Source organism: Leptopilina heterotoma, unplaced genomic scaffold (assembly GCF_015476425.1).
Source record: "Leptopilina heterotoma isolate Lh14 unplaced genomic scaffold, ASM1547642v1 Lhet_59, whole genome shotgun sequence".
NCBI classification, from domain to species: domain Eukaryota; kingdom Metazoa; phylum Arthropoda; class Insecta; order Hymenoptera; family Figitidae; genus Leptopilina; species Leptopilina heterotoma.
Window position 1 is genome coordinate 2,024,548 of NW_025111133.1, and position 15,724 is coordinate 2,040,271.

General features: G+C 26.2%; 2 protein-coding genes across 2 annotated transcripts; both read left to right on the top strand.

The window, feature by feature from the left end:
• LOC122508945 (MAPK/MAK/MRK overlapping kinase-like) lies at positions 1 to 2,583 on the top strand. Its single transcript, XM_043622626.1, has 12 exons — positions 1 to 22; positions 116 to 230; positions 313 to 402; positions 482 to 562; positions 630 to 750; positions 842 to 1,020; positions 1,099 to 1,203; positions 1,272 to 1,445; positions 1,530 to 1,647; positions 1,742 to 1,870; positions 1,959 to 2,161; positions 2,260 to 2,583. The coding sequence occupies exons 1-12, from the start codon at positions 1 to 3 to the stop codon at positions 2,474 to 2,476; spliced, it is 1,554 nt and encodes a 517-aa protein (XP_043478561.1). The 3' UTR covers positions 2,477 to 2,583.
• A 483-nt stretch (positions 2,584 to 3,066) lies between these two features.
• LOC122509015 (polynucleotide 5'-hydroxyl-kinase NOL9) lies at positions 3,067 to 7,190 on the top strand. The gene is made up of 8 exons (XM_043622747.1): positions 3,067 to 3,234; positions 3,408 to 3,513; positions 3,774 to 3,977; positions 4,057 to 5,207; positions 5,418 to 5,602; positions 5,694 to 5,741; positions 6,105 to 6,301; positions 6,663 to 7,190. The coding sequence occupies exons 2-8, from the start codon at positions 3,447 to 3,449 to the stop codon at positions 6,911 to 6,913; spliced, it is 2,103 nt and encodes a 700-aa protein (XP_043478682.1). The 5' UTR covers positions 3,067 to 3,234; positions 3,408 to 3,446; the 3' UTR covers positions 6,914 to 7,190.
• The last annotated feature ends 8,534 nt before the right edge of the window (positions 7,191 to 15,724 follow it).

The window sequence follows — 15,724 nt, forward strand, 5'->3', positions numbered from 1 at the left end:
ATGTCCGACACATTTTTGAAAAGTTTGTTAATTTTCCGCTTTCTATGGGTTAGGATTTTTTGTTTTTCTTTTCGAAAAGTGTTTTAATTTTGAAATTTTATTTTTTCTCTACTAGAATATAAGGCAATTGAGAAAATTGGCGAAGGTTCATTCTCGGATGTTTTAAAATGTCAAAATAGAGTGTCTGGTGAATTATTTGCAGCGAAACGTTTAAAGAAAACTTTTTTTAAGTAAGTTAACATTTTTCGAGAAGAAGAAAAAATTTTTTTCTTTTAATATTGATTATAATTTTTGGAAAAAAATTTATTTCAGTATTAAGGAAATTTTAGAATGTCCAGAAGTCTCGACAATGAGAAAAATTACTAGACATCCAAATGTTTTGTATGTACTCGAATGTTTGTAGTAAGTGTCTATTTATTTGGATAATTTTTGATAATTTCGATTTTTGATTATTGTAAAACTAGAATTTACTATTTAACAGTGATTCCTTGTCTGGTAGAGTGACACTGATTTTTGAATTAATGGACATGAGTCTTTTTGTCATGATGAAAGCGAGAAAAGGGTAATTGATTTTTAATTATAAATTTTGTACATATTATATTTATTTTGTCGCATTTTTTTTCTTTCAGGCAAATAATTATGGAGCATAAAGTGAAATTGTATTTACATCAGCTATTGAAAGGATTGGAGCATTTACACAAGCATGGAATTTTTCATCGTGATATAAAACCGGAAAATATTCTAATAAAGGTATTTGGAAAAAATGTTCTATTTATAAATTTTTTTTGAATTTTTTCCGAATTTTTTCGAATTAGAAATTAATTAATTTTTTTTTTCGCAGGGCGATTCGGTAAAATTGGCAGATTTAGGATCAATTAAAGGAATTTACAGTAAACCACCGTATACTGATTATATTTCAACGAGATGGTATCGCCCACCTGAGTGTTTACTGACAACTGGATATTATGGACCAAAAATGGACATTTGGGCGTCTGGTTGTGTATTCTACGAATTATTAACGTCAGTTTGGGAACAAAAATTTCTATTTCTATTTTTATCTATTTTCCTATCAAATGGAATGGATTTTTTTAAATATAGATTGAAACCCCTTTTTCCTGGATCGAACGAATTGGATCAGATTTCAAAAATTCACAATATTCTCGGCACACCTCACACAAGATTAGTGGCAAAATTTCGAAAACAGTGAGAATTGGAAAGAAATTTTTTACTATTTGTATTAATTTTGTAATTGTAATTTTATTTTTGTATAGAAAACTTCGAAATTGCTTCTTCTTTTCGTCGAAGAAAGGACAGGGTCTTTATTCCCTGGTTCCACAGACGAGTGAAGCTGGAAAAGATCTTTTGCGATTGATGCTAATTTACGATCCGGAATTCAGGAGCAATGTGAGAAGACTTTTGGATCATCGTTATTTCAATGAACTAAAGTATTTTAATTACTATTTTTCTTACTATTTAATTACTATTTTTAAATTCAAATTCTCTTATTATTTATTTATTATTTTTTTCAGGGAAGAATCGCCGAGGATTACAAGAAGTGTAACGCAAGCTTCTCAAAAAAATTCTCAAAACTGGAGAAATCCTGCTCTTATGAATCACGTTTTGGCACAAAAGCGAAGAAAATCGAAAGTAACGTTAAAACCTCTTTTTCTACAATTTTTACCTTTTCTTTCAATTTTATTTCAAATATATTTCAAATATATTCAAAAATTTTATTCTTCAGTTTTCCAGAATTCTACCAAACGATTCAAGAAGAAATGCATCCTGCGAATTTATTCAGCCAAAAGTTTTAAATTCAAATCAATGGATTCCAAGAATTCCCCAAAGAAATCCATTGAGCCACAAGACAACAGTAAAATTGAAGAATACAATTTATAATTAATTTTGCATTTTTTGCAAAATAATGATTTGCAAATTAATCCATAAAAACCAATTTTCAGTCAATCAAGCCAGAAGGAGCGGAAACAAAATTTCCCAATATACAAAATAATGGAAATATGTATGAAAATCATAATAAAATGCAAAAAGTGGCATCAATCAAGAGGAACACATTAAGAATGGATTATCCTAATTTAAGAGCCAGGAGATTTAATCATTATTACGAGGGAGAAACGTTTAGAAAAATTAATGAACTATCTCACAAGTATTTCTTGAAATTTGCTTTCGAATTTTTTCTTACTTTGTTAAATTTAAATTATCGAAATTATATAACTTGAAATAATTCTTTTTCTTTTTCGCAAGTAACATTCCACCACAAGAAAAATTAAATCATCGTCCAATTGCATCAAAACCATCAGGCTATCAATTTTTATATAGACAACAAAAAAATCTCCGCCGTAATAATATGGAAAATAATGTACGAAAAGTGACGGAAATTTCTGGAAAGAGACCCAGCTTTAATATTAAATCGCCATACGTGAAAAGTCCAGCGAAAAAAATTGCGAAACGTGAAGTTTGAAGTACTATTTAAAAAAATTTAATTACAATAAAATAAATTTCAGAGCGAGAGATTAAAGTGAGTTTTGTAAACTTTCAAAACTATTTAGAATAAAATTCAAACTTACAGCTTGTGAGGTTATTTTTATATTATTTACATTAATAATTGTAATTTTTATTAGATTACTTTGTTTTGTATTCAAAATTGAGTGCAAAAAGAAATCGAATAATTTTTATCGAAATTAAGCAAGTAAATTTTGTTCTTTAATTTAATTGAAAATATTAATATTAATTTATTTATATTTTTCTATATTATATTTATATTTTTTTCAGACGATTGTCTGTTAATAATAAACGATTTATAATATCGTATAAAAACTAATAAAAAACATTTCTTTTTGTTCGAATAGAATTTGTAGAATTTTTTTTAATTCTTTTGAAAAAATTTATTATAATAATTCGATGCAATCATCGTTTTTTGGATTTCGTTTCAAGACCAGATAAGTATTTTGACTATTAATTTTTATTTTTTATATTTCGCACTAAATTTTTTTTAAATATTTCAATTTTTCCCGCACAGTTTTTAATGTTCATCTGATGAACAAGAGGAACAGTGGAACTGAATGGAACAAGTAAACAACAAAGCAAAATATTTTTTGCACCACGTGTTTCTTTTTGGTCTTTAGTTTTCATTAAAATATTATTTTTTGTTATAATTTCTACTACTAAGAAAGCAACATGTGTCAGTATTAGTTGTAATAAAGTAAATAATCGAAAACAGTAAGTAAAAATAATGAAATGATTCTTCTTAAGAAACAGAATTTTTAGGTTATGTTTTTCATGACATTTTTTCGTAAACAAAAACAATAGTAAAAAAACGTGTTTATTTACTATTATAATGACTCTACTTAATTAAAAGAATATAATTCTTCATTCTTTTTATTTTCTGAAAGGTCAAAAGTATAAATAATTTGAAGGGAACGAAAAAATCTATGGAAAAAATGGAAGATAATTTTGAAATTTCAACGGGTAGTAAGTTAACTCCAAACTTATATCCCAGTAAGTTACTTTTTTATTCTATTTAATTAATTTATGATCCTAAAATTCTGAACGTTCAAATGAACCAAATTTATATTTTTCTTCTTCAAATTAAATTTTTCTTACAATATTTTTGAAATCAGTAATTTATGAAAATATTTTTAAAAAATATTTCGTTCATTTGAACGTTCAAAACTTGTGGATCGTATTAATTTAATAAATTTAATAATTCGTTGAATAATTGGTTCAAAACAGATTATGAAAAAAATACCTTTGTTTAGATTTCAGAAAACGATCGTCAAAGAAAAACGTATTTTCTAATATTGAAAAGATTTCTAATTTCACAACTCCAGTTAAAAATAATCTTAAGAAACCACTCGTTATTCAAGCTGATTCAAATTCTGATGAAGAGCCTACTGATTTTACTTCGCAAAATGTTGAAAATGACATCGAAATTAGTTCACCGGAAAGTAATAAATATTTTGGTACGTAAAATATAAAAAAATGTTCAAGTTTCTACTTCAAGTAATTTATATTATTTATCAAATTTCTATTTTTTTCCAGATAATTCGAATATATTCGAAAGAACTAACATTTCCGAATTGAGTGTAAAGGAAAATATTTACGAAGATATGGAACAAACAAATGAAATTTATCACGAGGAAATTGAAAGCGACAATTTACCAAAATTTTATTGTTTAAAAAATAAGGTTCTCGTTGTTATGAGACCGGAGACAATATTTTGGTTCTGTGGAAAATTGAAAGTGCAAGTTTTATACGGTGCGATTAAAATTTACGGAGCTATTTTAAATAAACCAGAAAGTTATCAAGTTTATTCGCCAAGAAGTCATAGTTTACTTAGTATTGAGACAGAAACTAGTGAATTAAATTGCGATAAGGAAATATTGTGGCAAACACTCGTTAATGAAGGACTAGACCGAAATGTCAAAAGTTCTTTGGTTCAGCTTATTAATCAGTGTCAATCAGGCTGGGCAATTATTTTATTGAAAAACTTGATAAATCACTTGACGACATTTCTCAACACCTATTGTTCATTTAAATTATATCCAAAAATTGAAGATCAAACATTTTATTCGTGGAACGATTTGAAACGAGCAGAAATGATACTACAAAGTAATTTACGTTTCGGTAGAACCAGCAAGCAATTAATTGTAAATCCCGAATGGAAAACGAAAATAATTGACACAATTATAGAAGAATTTGAACATAAACAATCGATAAATCTTATTTTTGGTGGAAAAGCCGTTGGTAAATCGACATTATCAAAATATCTAGTCAACGCAATTATTCCAAATTCGAATAAAATTGTTTTCGTTAATTTGGATCCGGGACAAACTGAATGCACACCTTCGGGATGTATTTCTTTGAATTTAATTGAAACGCCATTTTTGGGACCAAATTTCACTGAATTACGAACTCCGTATTATCAGATATATATTGGAGACGTAAATGTTGCTAATTGCGTGACACGTTATTTAGAAGCTGTAAAAATATTAGTAAATCGATTAAAAAGTGATTCGAAAATTTCCAATTTACCCGTTATTGTCAATACAATGGGCTTTTGTAAAGGAATTGGTATGGATATTGCTCTTTCTATCATTCGAATTTTTCAACCGACAAATGTCATACAAATTATGTCGAAAAAAGTGAGGAACAATTTTGAAAATTACCTCACTGAAAATGCTGCTAAGCAAGTAAGTCTTCCACTTTTTAAATTTTTCTCTACTGAAAGAAAAACATTTCTAAATTAAAAATTTTATTTGATAATTGAAAATTAGTAATTATTGAACTTATCAAAATTTAAAAAGAAATTATAATTAATATTATTTTTTAAATATTTATTCATTGTTTTCGTATTAAATTATTCAGTTTTGTAATGAATTAATTTAGAAAAAATGATTTAGAAATCATCGTGGACTGTTTATGAAGAGGACAAACAAATTGAATTGTGTTACAATTTTCATCGAATTAATTCGGAAGCTGAAATGCATGGAAACGGTGAGACGTTTAATATGGAGCCCTATCAAAAACGAGATCTTGTTATGCTCGCTTACCTTAGTGAAATAACGAAAGGAAAACAACACATGAAGTATGATTTTACATTTTTTAATTTTTAACACGTTATAATATCTTCCCCTTATTTATTTCAGTAATTATTTAATCTTTTTTGTAAATTTCAGATCATTAAAATTTACAATACCGAGTATAAACGACATTACCCCGTACAAGTGAGTATTAATTTATTTTTTCTCAATTTAAAGTTTAAATAATAATAATTGGTATCGAGAAGATTTATTTATTATTTTTATACATTTTATTTATAATTATTATGTATTTTATTTGTAATTTTGATTTATTTTGTTTATTTTGTTTATTTTATGCATTTCATTTATTTTATTTATAATTATAATTTTGCATATTTTAATAATTATTTCATTTCAAATCAGTTTTTGAATCTATTGATAATTTTAATCTCGATTTTAATTGAATGATTTGTCATTGGAATTATTCTTTATTATGTGGTAGTTTAATTTTTCTATTGTGATTTTTATTTTTTTTTGAGAATTTAAATTTTTTATTTTTTTTTACAGAGCGCCTTTGTCGTCACTTTACTTGTCACTGACACAAACTGGAGTTCCATTAACACATGTACTTGCAGCTATGAATGGAAATATAGTGGCTCTTTGTGGATATGATCCATCTGCTGAATCCAATAATTCAGCTCTTTCAAATTCAGAAAATTCACAAGTCCTGATTAGAACGCCACTAAGTACCTGTTATGGATTCGGTAAAAATCATTTTCTCCATAATCTCATTTTAGTAACAATTAAATTTACAATTCATTAATAATTAAATAAATTAAATAAATAACATTTATTTAATTTATTAAATATTAATATTTATTTATTAAATAAATTATATAATAAATTTATTTATTAAATTAATTAAATTATAATTAATATGAAATGATAATAAGAAAGACAAAAAATAATTCTCAGAAACCTTTTTATGGATCCCGTCGCGCTCCATAAATTTAATAATAAATATTAAAAAATTAAAATATTAAAAAATATTTTGAAAAATAATAAATTATTTCCAATTATTTTCCAGTCAGATTTTTGATTAATTTTTTTATTTTGAAATTTTAGGAATAATCCGAGGAATCGACATGGAGCGAAAGATCCTTTATATCAATACACCATTAACAATGGGAGAATTAAAATTAGTTAATTGTTTGGTGGACTGTGTGCCAATTCCAACAGCATTGTTGCCACTAAATTTACCAAATGCGCCATACACGGGTAATAAGGCCGATTTACCAACGAGTAAAGAACATCGACGAGGATTCTTCAGAGTAAGAAATCAAACAACAACAACAACAAGAGAAACTAGCGAATAAAGTTTAAATTTTATTGTATACATTTTCAAGTAAGTAATTTTATTTTTTTTTTGAAGCATTTACCACTTTTTTTTAAAATTAGTTTTTTTTTTGCTCAGATAATTAGAGTATTTTTTTTCTTACTATACTTAACAGTTGAAAAAAAAGACTAACATTGAACAATTACGAAATTGTTCTTTGTACAATGTACAATTATTTAGCTATACATCAAAGTGCCGATGAAAATAAATGTGATACATTTAAAAGTACAAAAAAAAGAAAATAATTTATATTTTTATAAGTAAAATAATTAATTTCAACGAACTTCGAAATTCGATAATGAATTTAGAAAATTTGTTTCAAATTTTTTTTTATTGTTTGAAGGTTATTTTTATTTGATCGCTAGTTGGAATATTTAATTTTCAATAGTATTTTTTTCTACAATTTAGAAACATAAAATTACGAATTTTTCTACTTTTATTTCATTTGGAATTTTTAATAAATATTAATTTAAATTCCATTTGGAAAGTAAAAATTCAAAAAAATGTTATATTCCCGCCATTCGATGTCCTCTGGTGGCAACTTTTTGTACTACATGCATTTCCGCACTGTGCGCCTAATTTCTTAACGGTGCGTTTTAATTTTCTGTCGATATTCGTTTATTAAAGTAGCACTTAATGGAAATTCGAAGATTCATTGTTTAAAATTACTTTTTCTTTGGTTAATTTAAAGAAATGCGTGTATTAAATTTAAATACGACAAGTACGCCAGACGCATGCGCAGACGAGGTCGCGTCGTTCGCGCCATAATGGCGCCATTTCCGGCATTGTGTTCGCATCAGTGCGCATCTTTTATAACTTCTCGACGAAACTTTTAAACAAAAAACGAATTATTAGTGTCAATTTCACGGATTCTTCGGTGTTAACGGTGTGGATTTAAGGCAATTATCGAGGTACAAATTTCTTATCTATCAAATTTTGTGGAATTTCGAGAAATTTCCTAAATTTTGTTACACGTTCTCGTTGTAGCAGAAAGTGCTGTTTTCCGTTAGGAAACCTTATTTTTTCGATCAAAGAATTGTTGCGCTTAGTTTCTTATTTATAGGAATTTTGACAAATTTCTATAAAAATCGTGTGGAGTAATTTGTAGGTGCGATGATTTACTGAAAAAACTGATAATTTGTCAGTTTCATGAAATACTTGTTTATACACCTCTTCCCCCTCCCCCCAGTGTTTTTCTTTTTCAAACAGGAATATTTAAATATCACCAAAATATGAAGGAAATAGGTGATGAATAAGCTCGTAAAATATCAAAATGGAATAAATATTTTGTTCCAATTCGGAAATGGTCTTTCCTACAATGTTTTGCAATATTTGTTCACATGAATCAAGTTTTCTGTTAGAACATAACCTAAAAAATGAAACGAACGAATTTGACGAATTTTTTCTTGAAAAAAATATATTTATATTAATGTCGAACTTTTTTTCAAAATACCGTAAACTTTTTTCAATAAATTCTTAAAAATTAATTTTTCTAGAATAGTTCAAAGACACATTAACACTATTGAAAAGTGTTGAACTGTCAAATATTGCGAAACTGATTTTCAGAACGTAATTTAAAGGATATTTAAAGTGAATGAAAAGTACTCAGTAAAAATTGTTTCGAATCCAATTTTTTGTTGGTAATATTTTGTGTGAAATAAGAAAAACTCTGTTTACTCTGTTGATAATTGTTTATAATAATTGTCGTGAATAGAAGTTTTGAAAAAAAAATCAAGTGCTTTTTTCAGGAAAAGAATATATATAGATTGGTGAAATGTGCAAAATCTTCACTTCTTTGATATCCCACGAGGGAAAGGTATGAATGGCTGATAGTAAATTCTTGTCGCGAATACGCGTTTGGTTGTAACGACTTTAGGCATAAATTGAAAGTTGCCAAGAGGGTTTTACCGTGAGGGAGGATGCCCCTATCATGTATATGTAGGGAGGCCAACAGATAGTGCAGGAAACGGAGTGGAGGAGGCAGAAAGAGAGTGAGTTGGGGCGGGTTTGAAAACCGCGAAGCTGGGTCAGTTAGTTTGAGCCAAGCTCCGCAACAGTCTAGATCATTAAACAATTATTTTTATTTTTTAGCCCTTCTATTATTTCTTCTATTTTTACAATAATTTTAGAAATATTCTTTTGCAAATAAAAATCAATTTCGATATCTGTCACTGATGAACCTAAAGTCGAAATATTTTTTCCAACAATAAAATTTTGAGTATAAATACAATTATTAATTACTTAAAATGGTTTTTTTGTATAATACAAGCAGAAAGGTTAATTTACTGGAAAATAATATATGCAAATATTATATTAATCCTTATGACATAATATTGTTGATCTTCGTTGACGCTTAAATCTTCATTTGCAACTAAATTGTCGAAAAAATAAGTAATTATTTATTGATTTACATTCATAGGTGCGTGAAAATTATAATAAAAAAATCATTATTCAAATTGTAAACACTGTTTTTTTTTAATTCATGTGATAAGTTTGTTATATTCATTAATAAATTATACATATTAAAATTATTTGTTAAAAAAAACAACAGTAATTGGATATATAATTTCATTAAACAATAATTGCAGTCGTTATTGTTATGATATTGTTATTTATTTGACAATTAGTTGCAATATTATTTTATCGAATTAGTCGAAATAAACTTCTAGTTTTTTATCACTGACATTTCTCGAAAATTACATTTTATTTGTTTTTAATTAACCAAATTCATATTTCAATTTTTATTTTACAGAATTTTTATAATTATTTTGATTAACCGATTTTTAGTTTTTACTGTGCAGTATTTTCGGCAAAATTTCACATTTTTTCTAAGAATATCAAATTGAGACAAAAAACGAATCAAAAGTGTCGACACTTTTGATTCGTTTTTTTCAATTTGATATCCATAGAAGAACTGTGTTCAGAATTATATTGTCCCAAATTTTTTATTACGATTTCTGATGAGCTAATTTAGAAATAAATGTTTACAAAAATATTTTTTTTGTCGTTTTTTAAATATATAATCGCAGTTGAAAATAACTATAATTTGATAACAGAAAAGACAATTAAATTATTATTCAAAAATTTTAATAAAATTTTTCGCAAGAATTTCATTATTCTCATAAATAATATAAAATTTATGAGAGCTATAATTCAATTATTTTCAATACTATTTTAATAAAATGTCTCGAAAGAATACAATTATTTTTAAAAAATATTAATTAAATTCAATTATTTTCAACAATTTTGATGAAATTCTTTTTTAAAAAAATCATTTTTAAAACTTTTAATAAAATTTCTTCAAAAAATTCAATTATTTTCAAAATTCAGATAAAATTCGTCGAAACAATTGTAAAATTGTAAAATTTTTCGGCAAGAATTCTATTATTTTCATATAAATAAAAAAATTCTTCGCATTTATTTAAATATATTTTCATAAATAATAAAAATTCTCCAAAGAAATTCAATTATTTTCAAGAGTTTTAATAAAAATTCAATTACTTTCAACAATTCTAATAAAATTCTTCGAAACAATTTAATTATTTTTGTAAATAATAAAATATCTAGGAGAACAATTCAATTATATTCAGGATAATTTCAATAAAATTTCTCTAACAGGTTCAATTACTTTTAAAAATTGTAATAAAATTTTTCTAAACAATTAAATTGTTCTTAAAAGTTTATTTTAATAATAAAATTCTTTTGTAAATTTCAATGATTTTAAAGAATTTTAATAAAAATCTTACCAAGAATTAAATTATTTCCAATACAATTTTAATTAAATTTTCTCGAAAGAATTTAATTATTCAAAAAAAATGTTGATAAAATTCTTTAAATGAATTCAATTATTTTCAAATTTTTCGATAAATACTTTGCAAGAATTCAATGATTTTCAGTATCTACATTAATATTAAAATATTGAAAACATTTAAAAATTATTTTAAAAAAGTTAGGAAACAAATAAAAAGCGAACAGATTACTGGAATATAACGATTATTAATATAGATTTTTACTAATTCAAATTTAGAGAAATTAAATCATTTTTTTGAAAAGAAAATTTTGGAAACTGAACGAAACATTTATTTACATCAAATAAATATTTAATTTAAATAAACTTTATTTAATACAGTGGCGTAGGAACCGGGGGGAGGGCAAGGGGGTCAGTTGCCCCCCAGTTATAAACATATTACATTGTTAAATATATCTATATATGTAATTAAACACTGTAAAAAATTTATTTGATTCAAATAACAGATTAATTGACTATTATCAATTAAATGGTATTTGATTCAAATATTTTTATTGTTCCAAATACTAAAATTATTGGTCGAAATACCATTTAATTGACTCCAATCAATTTTATTTTATTCAAGTAAATATTTAATAATTGATAATAGTCAATTAATCGGTTATTTGAATCACATAAATTTTTTTTTTTAGTTTATAAATTGATAAAAAACGATTTTTTTTAAATAAAATGTTATTATTGCAAACCAAGAGTTGTTAAAATAGAAAAAATTTAGAAGAAATTTTTTTAAAGCACAAATTTGAAGTTTATTGACTATAGACAATAATTGTGTGACGTTATGAATGGATGTGTCGCCTATATATTGGTTAATAGTAGGTAATACCTGTTTATCAAACTATTTCAATGTGCATATCCTGTGAAATATCTACTACGCGAAGATACACATATAATATATCTATATATATTTATATACACATTTATATACATATATATGCATTTAAATATATACACGACATGCGCTTGCGTAAAGCACGTTTTCAAATACGCGCCATCTTTTTTTTTCTTCATCATCATACCCAGTGCTCTTCTTTTTCTTTTGCACTATATAGCACATTTTATGTAATGTTGGAAAAAAAGAAATAGATGTAGAGAAAAAGTTAAAAAAAAAATTTTTGTATAAGAAAAAAAATCTTTTTCGCTTTCATCGAACTTTCAAAACAACAGTTAATTTTTGCACAGCCCGAGGTACTTCTTTGCCATTAACACACAAAATGAATACATATATACTATATATGTATATATGTATATATATATATATATATATATATATATATATATATATATATATGTTGTATAGAAAACGCGTGGGCGATGAAAGGCAGAATGCATAAAGACGAAGACATTTTTTTTTCAAGTAGGATTTTATTTTTTGAAATAGAAAAATAATCGCAACAGGTTATATTAAAGGGAATATGGGTAAAAATTGTAAAAATGAATATGTAGGTCAGGCTCTTTTTTGAGAGACGGATGAAGTGAGAGGGTGGGGGGAATTGTTGAATTTCTTTTTCTTTTTTTTTTGTCTTTCTTTTTCTGGAACTGTTGGAGCTTAGATGGTTGAGAGATGTTGGTAAGCAAGAGAGAGAATAGAGAAAGGAGAATTTGAAACACAGGATAGACCCTCTAACTCGGTGCGCAGCGGCTTTTCTTGTATTCTATTGATTTTTCTAAAGCTCAAGTAGTGGGAGTCAGCAGCCAGTCTCGACATCATATAGGTTTGAACTGAAGTTGTTCTTTCTCTCTTCTGGTAATGCTCTTTGGATATATTTCTCTCCTTGTTTGTTAAAACGTGTGTATGCGCGCGCGCGCGCAAAATACAGACACATACATAGGCATTATCTCACAAACATCTTCAAATACATTTATTCTCTTTCCCTCCCTCTCTCTCACTTTTTCTATCTGTCTCTGTCAGTCATTCTGTAGGTTTCTCTCTCTCTCTCTGTCGCTCACGGTTACCCTTTTCAACCCTTTTGCCATGCACTGTTACACATACTCTCTCTCTCTCTCTCTCTCTCTCTCTCTCTCTCTCTCTCTCTCTCTCTCTCTCTCTCTCTCTCTCTCTCTCTCTCTCTCTCTCTCTCTCTCTCTCTCTCTCTCTCTCTCTCTCTCTCTCTCTCTCTCTCTCTGTCCTGGTAATGGTTAAAGTCTCTATCTTTTACACAAACACACACGTTGAACCCGTTTGTTCCAACTTGATCCTCTCTCTTCTTTCAAGCCAACATCTGTCTTTCTTCTTCCTCTTGCCACATGCATGTGTAGAAAACAACACCATCATGTCACCAGGAAAGGCTGCACGAAGCTTTTCAGGCCCTCCTGGGCCTCAAAATTTACGATTCAATCTTTTTATGTTAGTTTTATCGCGTCAGATTGTATTTTTTCTTCTCTTCTTTTTTTATTTAGAGAGAGCGAAATTGTGTCATCGAGAAGAAAAATTCATTTTTTTGTACCTAATGTTTACCCAAGTTTTAGTTTTTTTATCCATAGACAAAATTGGACATATAGCGAAATGCTAGGTACGAAATTTAGCATTAACATTTTAACTGTTAGGAGAAAATTTTGAAAAAGAAACACTGCGAGAAAAGGATTTATTTGATTCAAACATATTTCGTTTAATCTGTGATTTTGTTTAAATCAAACTTAACATATCTTTGCTATACAGCGAGCTATACAGTCAAACATATTTAAGTTTAATTGAAACATATTTTGTGGTTCATTTAGAGAAATAATATATTTATTTCAAACATAAGTTATATTATGGTTCTATTTATGATGTTTATGAGACTGATATTTGAAATATTTTTTCAACTTTTCATAAATTCCATGAAAGTTCTTTTACAAATTAGAATTTCTTATATTAATGTTTTGTTTTTTATAACACGTTGTGCCTAAATTAAAAATACCTTTTATAAAATTTAATATAGAATAGTTTTCTTTCAGCGCGAGGAGATGTGTTGCTTGAAATTATAATAAAAATTATGATAAAAGAACACTCAGGAAAAATTTATGCTTCAATGAAATAGTCTATTTTGTTGGACAAAACCTTATTTTTAGATTACTTTAAACAATGTTTGTGTATCGTAAATATGTATTTGATTTAAATAGACATTTGGTTTAGTGTGTTACAAAATTTGCATTTAAAAAAAGAATTTGGTCATCTGAAGCATATTTTTATAGTTGAAGCAAATAAATATTTTATAGCAATTACTTTTCATTTTCCTTCGTATAAACTATTGATTAATTTTGATACATTCATGTTTAGAGAATGTTTAATATTATTATACTCAGATTTATATATTAATTATATTATTATTAATCACACACACAAAAATTGGTTTAAAACAACCAAATTTTGGTTGAGCCAACCAAATAAATTCTTTTTTATAGGTACAGTTAACAAAACATTTATTTGGCTCAACTGAAAATTTCGTCCAGATAATCGAATTTTTTTTCGCGAATGTAAAATTTATTACACTGAACCAAATGTTTCTTTAAATAAAATAAATATTTAGAATAAATAAACTTTGTTTTAAATAACCTAAAATTTTTACTATTTTAGAAGTAAATTTTAAAGAAAGGTATAGTAAAATTTAGTTTACAAATATTAATAGTCAGAAATGAGCAAGCATTTCAAGTTTATAATTATTTAATTTATAAGTAGCATAAGTCATTTTGAATTATTTTTGATTAATTTTTACTTAGAGAGCAGACTTTATATATTATTTTGGATAATTTTTACTTATAGGGAGCGAAGTTTATATATTATCTTGAGGCAGAATTGAAACAAAAGTTTTAGTAAAGCTCCATAATTTCATTGGCACCTCTATATAAGCAAAAATTAAATAAAATAATCGTTTTCAGCGCGGTAGGTATAAAGAGTTTTTTAAACGCTTTTCAATAAATTAAATTTGTAAATGTATGAAATTTACAATTTCTTGACAGCAGAGAGCGATTGATGAATATTACAATTTAACAAATTATTGTTTTTGATATCAGAAATTTGTAATAATTTGTATACAAATGCATAATGTAGTTTAGTCTTCAAATACTTTTTTGATTTAAAAATTATTTTATTTCCTTAAAAAAATGAGAATTATGTTTGAATCAAATATACTATTCTTGTTGTAAGAATCCTTATTTTTAGGGTATTCTAAATGTTCGTTTAATTCAAATATGATGTATTTTGATTGATTTTGATTCATTTCACTGGTAAATATAAAAATTTGGTTCAGTTTAATAAATTTTGGGTTCAAAGAAAGAATTTTCTCATCAGCTTAAGCAAATTTTTATAGTTGAACCAAAGAAATGTTCCATAGGAAAGCATTTGATTGGTTCATTCATCCAAAATTTGGTTGTTTTAAATACATTTTTTTTTAGAGTTAAACTATCAATAAATGAATATTTGGACTGTCGCCAGTTGTTTCAGCTCTAACTGGACTTAAAAAAAAATTGCACACTTTTTCTAAGGATATAAAATTGAGACAGAAAACGTACCAAAATGTTGTACATTTTGGTACTTTTTCTGTCTCAATTTTATATCCTTATAAAAACTGCGTAAACAATTGCAATTGATTGATTTTTGAATTATTCCGTTTAAAATAATTAAAAATTTGTCGATTTTGAACAGATCGATAATCGATTAGATCATCACTTCGATAGTTTGAGCATAACCTCGAATTTTTAATTTTTGTTCTGCTGCATATGATAGTTAAACTCAATATAGCTAAATAACATTTTTTTTTCCATCATTGTTGGACGAATTGTTAGTATTTTGTTTTATATATTTACAACTGATAAGAAGATAACAGTGGGTATAAAGTGCCTGTAAAAACAAACATTGTAGACTATGGATGCTTCAATCATCATGTATTAAAATTTATCAAGTCTAAGTTTAAAAGGTTTATTCTATACTGCGTGAGAAATATAGTTTATTGTTAAATTTCGAAAAAATTGTTTTTCTCGATTTTTGATGAAGAATATTTTTTCGTA

What these genes read in the sequence shown, in the direction of transcription:
- LOC122508945 (XM_043622626.1), top strand. Translation starts at nt 1, where the DNA reads ATGTCCGACACATTTTTGAAAA. An exon ending in GTATTCTACGAATTATTAAC is followed by an intron (nt 1,021 to 1,098) that starts GTCAGTTTGGGA and finishes TTTTAAATATAG; the next exon opens with ATTGAAACCCCTTTTTCCTG. An exon ending in AAAAGCGAAGAAAATCGAAA is followed by an intron (nt 1,648 to 1,741) that starts GTAACGTTAAAA and finishes TTTATTCTTCAG; the next exon opens with TTTTCCAGAATTCTACCAAA.
- LOC122509015 (XM_043622747.1), top strand. Translation starts at nt 3,447, where the DNA reads ATGGAAAAAATGGAAGATAATTTTGAAATTTCAACGGGTAGTAAGTTA. An exon ending in CTGAAAATGCTGCTAAGCAA is followed by an intron (nt 5,208 to 5,417) that starts GTAAGTCTTCCA and finishes AAAATGATTTAG; the next exon opens with AAATCATCGTGGACTGTTTA. An exon ending in AAGTACCTGTTATGGATTCG is followed by an intron (nt 6,302 to 6,662) that starts GTAAAAATCATT and finishes TTGAAATTTTAG; the next exon opens with GAATAATCCGAGGAATCGAC.